The 12107-nt window shown below is 39.1% G+C and overlaps 1 protein-coding gene across 2 annotated transcripts in view; it reads right to left on the bottom strand.

Moving 5' to 3' along the window:
• The window catches only part of mapkapk2a (MAPK activated protein kinase 2a), a 39658-nt gene extending 30710 nt beyond the window's left edge, over positions 1-8948 (bottom strand). For both annotated transcript variants that reach the window (XM_017713012.2, XM_037531976.1), the window contains exon 1: positions 8268-8948. In XM_017713012.2, the coding sequence (XP_017568501.1) occupies positions 8268-8483 (216 nt within the window). In that variant the 5' untranslated portion in view covers positions 8484-8948. The remainder of the gene's footprint in view (positions 1-8267) is intronic.
• Between the last annotated feature and the right edge of the window lie 3159 nt (positions 8949-12107).

Genomic DNA, 12107 nt, shown 5'->3' with positions numbered 1-12107 from the left:
CAGAACAGGGATTAGGGATTACTGAAAGAAGCATGGCTCAGCCATTGACCCAAGTTGTTATGGTGAGTACATTTTACTCTGGATATTTTATCTGGTGTACATATTAGTGAAACCAACAGCTTAGGAAGAATTCCAAACTGTTTATCACGTGATGCTAGGGGTGCAGGAAAAAATTGATTCTTAGATGCACCGCAATGTGGACATGAACGATTCTGAATTGATTCACAAAAAAAATAAATTTTCTAAATATTTAATTTATAATATGGAACCTGGAAGTGCAGATGTGCAGTGCCTAGACACTCTGAGGTGCACATAAAAAAAACTACTGGATGAGCGAGAAATTCAGGGACTTGGGACTTACTTTGCTCTGCTTTCAGCTTTAGCTCAGCTAAAGCCACTTTCTTCATCTCTGCCAGAAAACCTTTCCTCTAAAGTAGATCAGTTTCTTGTAAAATGGCTCTCAACGTTCAACTGTTTTACAAGGCTGAACCAACTGCAGCGCTTACTAATGCAGATAACATATCATTGCTAGATGACCTGCAGTCTCAGTCGTTGCGAAACAGGGCTTTTGTGCCATGTTACACACGTCCCGTTTCGAAGGCACTTTAATGGCACAGCAATCCCCCCACTCTACAACGAGACCAAAACCCAAGTTATAAAAATCACAAGAAAAAAAAAACAAGCAGAACGGCTGTAACGTGTGGACAACCAGCACTATTGGGTCTTATTTCATCGTAACTGAGTAACAGCAGTGAATGAAAGCCTTCTATTTCACTTGCTACATCACTCCCATTAGATTTATTACTAAAAGATATTGGGAGTAAATTCATGACAGATCATTACAAATACTTTCTTTTAAAAGTACCAAGTCCTGAGACAGTAGGAAAATCCTGTAGAAAAAAAAAAAAAAAAAAAAGATGCATCGATAATCATTTTATAATCACCTCGCAGCCCTCATAATCTTAATCAAATCATGAGGTGCCTAGAGATTCCCACCCCTACCTGATGCTACTACCTTTACACAAAATACTGGCCTTACAGACTTTGTCATCCATATTTTCCTATTGCTTGACAACTCACAACACCAATATATTCCATCGACAAGTGCACATGTACATATCAGTGTGTCAAACTCTGATATTGGTATTTGGCATAGTTATCGTTATCCCAACTACTGATACTGCAGACTGAATTTAAGGGGCAGTACCGGCAGAGATAATGGTGCAACCCTAATTTTTATATCACATTTTCATAAATAATCACTAAAGAATAGCACCACTTAAATTACTAAACCAACACACAAGGGCTATCAAACATTCAAAAACTTGTCAAATTCAAAGTAAAAATTGTAAATTCAAATGCATTTTTACTCAAGTTTCAGTGTGATGACAAGATATCACTGCCATGGGGATTTTATGGGGGGAAAAAAATATGCCTATATCTTTTTAATGACTTTGCAAGTCACAGGCCCCATTGCTGAGAATCATTAGATTAAACCCTGTATACTTTTGAAGTTGATGCATTTATGGATTAATTTATGCTGATGTCCCCTGGTAGATGCAGGAGACAACACTGAATTGGAAATCTGCTGATTACAGTGATCCCTAGTTTTTCGGATGCGTTCCAAGACCACCCGCGAAAAACGAATTTCCGCAAAGTAGAGGAAAGATATTTTTTAAATGTATTTAACAAGTAATTGGACTTTTAAAACCCTCCTTGTACTGTTAACAACCCACCCTTTGCATTAAACAGTCATTCTATAATGTTTTTCAGTTGGAACTACATGTGATATCCTACCAGTTTCTTTAATAGAGTAATTCCTAATCTTCTCAGCAATCGTCATCATTTTTCGTTTGCGTTTAGCCTCAGTACCAGCCTTGGATGAAGAAGCACGCTTGGAAGCCATTGCAGAGGGTCAAAATTGCAAAGAAACGCAAAAAACACACTGCACAAAGTAAAGATCAACTGAATATGACCGCGCTGTAAGCAATCTTCCGATGAAGTGGTCGCGAGAGACTCGGAGAGAGAGAGAGAGAGACTCGGAGAGAGACTCGGAGAGAGAGAGACAAGGAGTTGCTGGGTATGTGAGCATCTTTCAAAATACCAATCACAGGCCAGAATACAAAATGGGAGTCTGTGATTCCTCATCTCTAACTTTCGCACCAATAAGCCCCCTTGAAAAAATCCGTGAAGTAGCGAATCCACTAAAGATGAACCGCGATATAGCGAGGGATTACTCTACTAAAGTTTCTTTTAAAAAATGAAAAAAAAGAAAAATTTTAATTAATTAATAATGTAGTTATATCTAAAATATTCAAATACATTTAATAAATAAACAAGGGGAAAACTGGACTCTGACCCCATCTGACAGTCCTACCACACACAGCACCAGAGTAAAATATTGCAGAATATACGTGCATGGGTGGCATAAGTAGATTGGAAGCACAAAGACCCTGTTTACACCTGCATACTTTGAGTGACAAGAATCTGGACTGTATCCTGACGAGGTTTTAGCCACATGCATTTACTTTAGCATTTAGTAGATAAGGAAATCAAAAATAAAAATTGGTTTTAGCACAGTTCCATATGTGACAATTTACAGGAATACAAGTCAGACACAAAATGAACATATCCAGGAAGGCTGGGGGTGGGACATTTAGCTGGATGAGCTTCTTTTAGTAGTGACTGCGTTATAGACATGAAACTCCCAAAAGCTTTTGATCAACACGAAAAGTCAAAATGCCAATTCCAATGATACTTGGCCTTCAAGATAAACAGACAAATGATAATGCTAGACAACATTACTAATACATCTATCAATATTTCATGTCACATCTATTTTATATAATATTTATATATACACACAGTAAGACCGTAGTAACTCATTGATATCTATAAAGACCATGGAATAACTGCAGAAAATAGTAAATCGCACAGTAAGCAGGCTATGTTAAAGTGCGTTTAACACTCAATTTAGCAAACTTGGATCCTAATGTAAAAAGCAAAACTGTTGACCTCCCAGTCATGAGCATGCCCCAAGCATGGGAAAGACCCCAGACATGGACATAAGCATAATCACAAGAGTCAGACAGAAGTAGCCTTGCATATCAACACAGACGTACAATTCAGAGACATGGATACTATGACAGCAGTTTTAGAGATTGCTGTACACATTTCTGTGTATTTATACAATGAAGAAAAACATGAAATACAAAATTGTGTGTTCACAAAAGCAATCTTCTCTCAAGTAAGGAAATCAAACTACCCTGTCAAGCTCAACAGTCATTTTTGCTACCAAGCAACCAACAACATGCACAGCTGAAACATGCATATAATCAAAATAATGTAATACAAGCCATTCAGACAGCTTCTATTACTGATGTAAAAAGGTCAAACCAAAACTAAAGCGCAATACACTGGAAGTTAGGAATATCAGAGCTGTTTAATGAAGCACCGCCACTCCCCAGTTTCAGTTTCTGCATCTCATTAGCCGACCAACGCTAACTTTATCCCTCCAAATAAACAGGTCATCTCTGCCTCCTCTTTTTCACCAACACTCACATTTTATCTGACAAGATTTCATCAACATTTACACACAAGTAATAAAACGGAGCACTGGATCTCGTGTCTGGGACTGCAACGCAGACAAATGTAACGTCATTACGCTAGTTACAGTGCAACCAGTGGCTATGTTTACATGCAAAGATTTTTGCCAATCCGATTGAATACAATCGGATTACAGATTCAGACTGACGTGTTTATATGCTCACTCTATTCAACAATCTGATGAAAATCTTCGTTTACATACCCACTACAAGTAGTCCGATGCAAAATGATGCGAATGCGTGGAGCAGTGCTGAGAGTAAACGTTACCATGACAGCGAACATCACGTGAGGTCCAGTCGGCATGAGAGGAGTTTCCAGTTGGCGCGCTTGTGGTTTTAATTGTTTTAAACAGATGTCAGGCTCAGAAAAACGTCCTTCAAATGTACATCGTGCTCTGAGACACATAAGCTGGACGTCCGGCCCACTGCGGTCTTTTAAAGCTCAGAGTATAAACCTTGTCTCCTCTACAGACCAGTTTCTGCTCTGCCATGTTGAACATCATAAACCTTTCGCTATGACGGAACGCACATACGCAGAACGTTCTTACACCCTCCAATTGGAGTGTAATCAGATTCAGGCGTTTACATGGCTATTATTCTTCTATTTACAGGATTATTTAGAGGTTTACCCACCTCGTTCAATCAGAGAGAAATTGTATTCCGAATGGCCTCAATTGTGGTGTTTACATGGATGTATTATATACCGATTGAGCCATTAGTTGGATTATTAACGGATTAGCAGGCTGCATGTAAACGTGGCTAGTGATGAGTCACACAGTTGAAACGTAAACAGGTCATCAAAATAAGGTAAAAATGTAAGCCACAGCTACTGAAACGCCTCCACCCGTGCTGTTTATCAGAGCATTACTACTCTGCAGTTTCAGTTTCCATTTACCAAATGCTTTAGCTGACCTCCCTAGTATTACTGATCATAATAAACAGCCACACGTGCAGCTCTGCCTCCTCATTATTCATCACCATCACTGTAATATTTTTTGATGAATATTCATCAACATTCCCTTTGTTAATAATAGAGGGCAGTAGAGATCATATCTGCAGTCATAGCTTGTGTGCTCGTTCACTGACTGGCCGAGTCGTTTGTTTAGAGGCACGGCAGCGTATACTAGGCTTATATCACACTTTGGCATCAGCACATTATCAACATAAGTACAAGTAAACAAGGGCAATATCGGGCAGATACCCATTATTGATGCATCCCTACTGCAGGTATACCTAGAATTCTTTGTGGTTGTGGTTTATGTTAATTGCCCTTTTTCCTATTTTTATTTCATGCTTTTCTCACTACAATGGTATTTTGCATTTTTAAATTCACTAGTTCAGCCTGTATTACAGTGAAATAGTTTAACAGGCAGTCCCTCATGCAGGGTTTCCCCAGTGGCACAACAGTGTAAATTTTCACTCTTGTTAAGAGAGTGAAAGCAGCATGGCTATAGACAGCACAATTTAATGATGAATCATGGTGAGCTTTTGTTGATCCTGCATTCCCATGGCAATAAGCCACAGAGTTGAGGTCTTAGCCAGAGAACAGAATTTGACACAGAAGTTCAAAGCTGAGCATCACTGGATTACAGTAGAGTAAGAACCTCACTGATACCCACACACAGACAGACAGCCCTGTAAAATAGACACCACATGGCTGTTTAATCCCTTGCTTAATCAGCTTAATAGATCAGAGGCTGGAGTCACACTTTGGATCTGAGGAGTAAACAGAAGCTTAGATGACACTACTCCTCCAAAACAAAAGAGCCTTAATGTATGTAGCACAGCAGCAAACAATTCAAAACAATACTCAGTTTTGTAAAAAATGTACATGGCTCTTATAAATTGATTTCCCTCAGAACACTGGTTCATCTGATTACTGAAACCTACTGGCTTGCAAAAAAGAGAAGGGCATTTATATTTGTGTAACACCAATCAGGACAGGTGTGCATAAATCAGGCTAAAACCTGCTAACTAAAGAGCACAACCACAGCAGGGATGTCCAGGTTTTGGGGCTTTTTACGTAGCCCTACTATTCCTGTAAGGCCTCAATTCAGGCAGGCAGGCCCTTTTTCTGTCTTGATGTCTTTCATCCAAGAGCTCATAACTGCCTTCACAAGTCTAAACAAGGCACCACACGCATGTACATGATTAAATGCAGAAGTGTTCTACTGTGAAGTCTTCTTTGCAAAAGCACTATCCCAGAGACTCGACACACATGGGCAGGAATTATGAAGTCTGTCTAGAGTTGAAAGACAACATTTTGCAAGTATAATTTATAAAGACTTCAAACAATTTCCAGTTAAGCTGAATCACAATAGCACCAAAAATCCAATAGACCTCACACCGAGTATCAAAAAAAAACATTTTAAACCCAAGGATCATTAAGACGCAAGCAGCAAACAATAAGTGTCACACTGAGAGGTCTATATGAAGGCTATAGTGGGTTCTTTAAAAATAGATTTTCTTAATTTTCAAGTCGGGTGGGCGATATGGCAAAAATATCACCATCACTGTCATTTTATTATTATTATTGTGATTAACTTTATAATGAATAAATATTATTATTATTAAATACCATCAAGTAGTTTCCTACTCCTGGCGACCATATGATTAGTCCCCATATCCAGAATATCCTCTCTTCTTTTCGGGTCTTCAGACTCTATGACTGGTTCATGATCCTTCTGATTGCATCCATCCGTCTTGTAGCTAGTCATCCTCTTCTATCATCAACTCTTCCAAGCATAATCGTTCTTCTCAGAATATGTACAAAGAAAGATGAGGCTTGATCTGGTCCAAGATCAACTCTTTCGCTTTCTTTCCTTTGTCCTGAACAAAATTCATAACTATAAAAAAAATTTACGATTAAATGTCTTCATACTGTCCACCTCTACTTATAAGGTAGCTGTACAAAGCGTCATTCATCTTTCCTCCAAGATGCTCGTAGAAGATCTACTGCCACACATACCAGAGAGAGTTGGCTGAATCCTCCTTCTACGCTTTGTGATCATTCATATGCTTTCCAAGGGTCTCACTGTGTCTCTCTCCATTATTCCTCTAATCTTTCTCTCTCTCTCTCTCTCATACACACAGACACACACGCACACACAGTGGTATGCAGAGCTCCTCTGCAGCTAAAAACAGCCAAGCTGGGAAGAGGAGATGTATGCGATGAGGAGCCAGATCTGACACCGGAGTACAGAGAGCTCCCACACGATGACAGAAACTGAGCCAGGGGACTGACATCATTGTCACTGTTAAAGCAACAGGGTTTCCCTTTAGAGGTGGCTCACTGTGCCCTGCCAAACATCAGCAAAAGCCAGCACGAGCTTTCCTGTACTTCCTTCTATCGATTTGTGAACAAGTGCCATTAGCCTAATAGTTGAATTCATTAATCGACCATCTGCTGTTGACAGAGAGACAGCCAATTAACCAGCTATTTTTATGGCATTTACATCCAGTGTCACACCCTAAGCCTGAAGTTTTACAGATGAGGCACAAATAAAAGTAATTTTTGATGTAATAAACAAGTGCCTTAAGTGAAACAACAGACAATACTTAGCTGCCAACGCAATGTTACATTTAGAAGCGAAGGAGTGAATGAACGCCTCTCCTTTTCTCACTCTGCTTCTGGGCGCAGACAGCAAGTGGGAGGAGACAGACCACAGAAGAGCAAGTGCTTTGACCTTTGAGACAAATAAACAAATTGTGCCCTCAATCCTGCTGTCCGAACTTTGATTAGTCAAAAACACCCACAGGTGAAAGCAGCTGATTCATTCCAATGGACTGCTATTATTTTAATAGATGAGATTAAAGCAACCCCACTGCATTAAGTACCGAGAGAAGCCTACAATTCATAGCGCAAAGGCAAACGAAGCAAATGAAAAATATTTTTTTTCTTGTCAATCATGTGTATTAATATGTAGTAGCTTAACAAATGGAGCTCATCCTTTCATGCTCCATTAAACAGGTTTATTTTCCATGTTGCGCAACTGTGAACAAATACACGTCTTTTCTAAGGCCGCAATATATTACAGACTCTGACAGCTTGCGCGCCGGGAGCTGCAGATCTCTGGTCAAACCGACGTAAAATTTAAGTCAAATGATGGGAGCTGGAGATTGGACGCCCGGCACTTCTGGTAAAAGAAGGCTTCAGAATGTAACTGCCACTCTCAAATGAACTGAATTAAGTGACTTTCCACCACTGTAAATATATTAAACCAGTGGCTGATATAACGCAACTAAGCAGCATTCTGGCTCCACAGGTAACACTTGCCCCATTAAACGTCGTAAATGCAAAACTGAAGGGAAAAACGTCACAGCTGTGTCCCTATTAATATTTCGATTAGAAACGTCTGGCAGGTGCTTCCTCTAATGGCTAATGTTAGAGAATGCAAGGCTTAAATAAATTTTAATTGAGCTACATTTCTGCATAAATTTTACGCTTTTACAATCTCAGGTGTAACATTAAGCACCTACAAGTAAATGCTCAAATAAAATACACTGAACTCTCAAGCATGCTTGTTCGAACAAGATATCCAAGAACTCATTCATTTCTACCAAGCATATAGTATTATCAAACATCCTTCCCTTTTCTCGTTGCTCAAAGCTCTTGATTTAAGTCACAGCCGCCCAGTTTCCAGAAAATTTTACTCATCTCACCTTCAGCGCATACTTCACCAGGCTCTTCTTCTGAACCACTTCCAAAACCTTCCCGTTGATGCCCAAGCCGAGAACCTGGTTGGTGACCTTGTAGTCGTCCGTTATGGCGTTTTTCTTTATCTGCATGGGTTTCCCGTGAAACTGTGGAAACTGAATCGGGTTTTGCTGCTGCGGTTGCTGGTTGGGAAACGGCGGCTGGTTCTGGGAGTTCGACATTGTGCCCGTGGCCGGAGGAGTCGAGGAGGAGACGGCTCCTTCCCCTCTTCGCTTTCGGGGGGACTGAGGAGCTAGTTGGCTAGTCCGGTTTCCTAAAGTTTAATTCCCCCAGAACAACCAAAACAACATTAAACCAAAAACCGACTAGAAGATCGAATATTTCTCCACACAGCAACTGTACAACGACTCTTTCGACCAGTTCAGCCAACTTATTTCCAGGTCGGTATCTCGTTAGCTAGCCGGTTAGCTAATATCCATTTCGAAAGTCAAACCGCCAATTCCCTTCGGAGGAGAAACAATAAAACAAACCGCGTTACAAGTTTTTAAAGGTCAATGGCTTCCGACTCCCGCTGGGTATTCATAGCAGTAGTTAAACGACGTTAAAATGTACACAATGTTGTTTAAAAAGACGACAATGGCGCACATTAGCTACCGGAGCTCGCATTGCCCTTTCGTTACTTTCCACCAGTGACTCTCCGCCTCGGCCGTTTTTTTTCTCTCTTGACGTCACGCGACTGGCTGGAATGCTTTGGTTCTTAAAGGAGAAGTGAAACGAGAAAACTGAACACTCAAAACCCAAAAAAGCTGAAATGAGAGAAAAGTGAAAAAAAAAATAACCAGTCGTGAAAAAGTTAAATGACTTAAAAGTTAAACGATACTTTTACTTCTACTGGAATGTGTTTTTGAGGTTTTAGGTCCATTTCACATTTCTTTCCTCACATTCAGGTCCTAATTCCTTTTATAGTGGAGTTAAGTTGGTAGCACACTGACTGCTTGTTGTTCACATCTCTCATTTTTGTGTTGAAAATAGCCTCTGCATGTTTGTTGGAACAATTAATAAAACATTAAAATTCACTTCTAGTTAATGGTTTGCTCCTTCACAGTTCAGCTGAAAGTCCAGAGTATTCAGATTTTTTCTTTCTTTCCAGATGTGAGTGTAGCCTCATTTATACATAAACTGCTTGTTTATGTAAAGGCAGGCAGGGTTTCCAGATTTTAGCCGACAGGCTCATCTGCTCCCTCAGAATCCTGAGGATAGTCCCATCATGATGTAAGCATTTGCTATGTAGCTCTGTTCAGCCTGTTCCTTGCTGTATTCAGAGTAAAACAAATATTCAGGCAGGAAATTATTATCAGTGGGACATGATCATATATATATATATATATATGTATATATATAACTCAAGATTTGATATGAAAAACGGGTGCTTTGAAAAAGTTTGCAAAGTTCTAAGAGAGTCCCACCTCCCACCTCCCTTAGTTCTTGTTGCTACAGCTATCAGACTTTCATTTTAGACTACCTGCTAGCATCTGTAGCATTTGTGCTAACAGACTAGAAAAGTCTGAAAGTACACAGAATTTAGGAGCACATAGTGGAGTACATTTAAAACGTTTTTCTTCCAAAAATAAACTGGCTGTTGGTCAGACTAAACTCGTTCCAGCCTTAGCTTTAGCATTAGCTGATCTGAAAGGGTAGCTCCTATCACTAACTGAAGACCCCCCCCCCCCGCTTACTTTGACAAAAATCCTACTGCTTCTAGTTTAATTAATGTAAACAAGGCCTACATTCATATTTTGTCATTTCTCAAACATTGCACTGAAAATCTTGTAAGCAAACGGCATTGTACCTCCTTCGTCCACATGCTGGCGCTAAACCTGAAATGGAGACCTGCCTTCTATGCAAGAGATGAACAGAGTATATTTACAAATAGCCATTTGGGATTCAGTCACATGTGCACACTGGACAAATACTGCAGAAGCTAGAATTTTATCATTTGCATTAGTGCAATGTTGAGGGAGTAGTGAGCCATTTGAGATTCAGCCTGAGTTTAACTCTACTTAAGGCAGGTCCTAACTAAATCATGGACATTTGAAGACATTCAAGTGACATATTTACTTTTTTATATTGTGGTTTTCAGTGAATGGAGTAAGTCATTTCATTCAAACCTAGTTGTGTTAATAGAGAAGTTGTTTAACATGTTAGCTAGCTGAGCAGCCTAATACTAGTTAACAAAACAATTGATCAGCCCCTCAGTTTAATCAAAATCGTGTTCTTGCATCATCAGTGCACTCAGTGATCCATGCGAGCAGCATTACAGTCAAAAATTATACTATTGTTATATAGATTTAAATTTTTGTGAAGTGGTTGTACGTATGCGTATCGCTGTTGTCCGATCAAAACCTCATATCTCCAGAATAGTAACTTTACAGGAGAAGGACAAAACATACTCTTAATGTAAGTGAATGGAATCAGACTTTTTTCCAACTAATTTTGGGTAGTTTCTGTGGGTCCATTCATCATGAAATTTACATAGATGTATAATCATAGGTACTTTCAAATTATGTCAAAAACTGAAAAAGGACAAAAATGGAAATACAAGGTTTTGTTCCAACAGCATGTATTTAACAGTGGCTTTGAACACAATTTTTTAGGATCTGAACAATCTGTTTTGTGCTATTATTGTCCCTATACCTGGTACTGGCATATATATTTGGAGTATACAGGGAAAGCTCATTCATTAAGCTCTGCACAGAATGCCGTCATATTGGCTGAGCCCAATCACTTACACTAATTGCTGTCACAAGTATCATTTCAGTCCTTTACAATCTTTACAACTAAAGTTACGTCCAACAAAATCAAGTTTTTGATTCTAAAAAAATTGAATATGCAAAATTTGAGGTAAGGAAAAATTACAGCACTGCTGGGGTAACTTTGTCACGAGTCAGTTCTAGCTTAAACACTGACATATGAACCTCAGAAAACATGCATGTAAAATGTTCTTTACTTTATATGCTGTGAATCCCTTAGTAAATATCTTCTGTCAAATTAATTTCTGTAAGAAACTGTAAAACATTTGTTAACTAAACATGTAAATATTGTACAACTGTTAATAGGTGTGTGTGTCATAATGACTTACCAGTTAAGGGGAATCCCATTGATTCAATGTAGCATGTTTATCATTTCTAGAAGGATTATTATTAGACACATATCATGAAAGACTTGACCTTTGGAATTATCAAGTGTGCAAACATGATTCGTGTGGAAGCAGCTGACTTCTTTAGTCTTCCATTCAGACCAGCTTGTTAATTAGTTAATGAACTGAATCAGGTGTGCTATCCCTGCTATAAATAATGTTATGTTAGTGACAAGTTAGTAAACTATATCCATCTTTAAAAATAATAGTCTCAAGCCTTTTTAAACAATCGGTTTAGTTATGCCAGGGCTTCTCTTCAACTTTTTTGCATGCTCAAAGAATTGACAGAGGACTGTACAGGATACTCAAAGAGCATGAAGGTCATAATGTCATTTCTCAGCTCTGTTTGAAGATTACATAGTGGATGACATAGTGCTCTAGAAATGCAGCCTAACTTCCTTAGCAACAGTAAGTCCAATAACCGCCTAATAGAGACCTTTAAATTATAGAGGCAAGCAGTTTAGTTTTAGTCTTAGAAATAATGAAGTGAGCAGACTTCATGTAAGGAACACATTTGACTTATTCGCCGGTCACATTTGTAGCAGTCTCAGAAGTATCAACTCATTAATGATAGCTGTACACTACCTGCAGCCTTTTTAAACAGTCTTGAAGGCCAGATGAGTTTGCATCTGCCTTTGAGACAGCATAA

Source organism: Pygocentrus nattereri, chromosome 21 (assembly GCF_015220715.1).
Source record: "Pygocentrus nattereri isolate fPygNat1 chromosome 21, fPygNat1.pri, whole genome shotgun sequence".
Taxonomy (NCBI): domain Eukaryota; kingdom Metazoa; phylum Chordata; class Actinopteri; order Characiformes; family Serrasalmidae; genus Pygocentrus; species Pygocentrus nattereri.
This window is presented reverse-complemented; position numbering and strand designations above follow the sequence as displayed.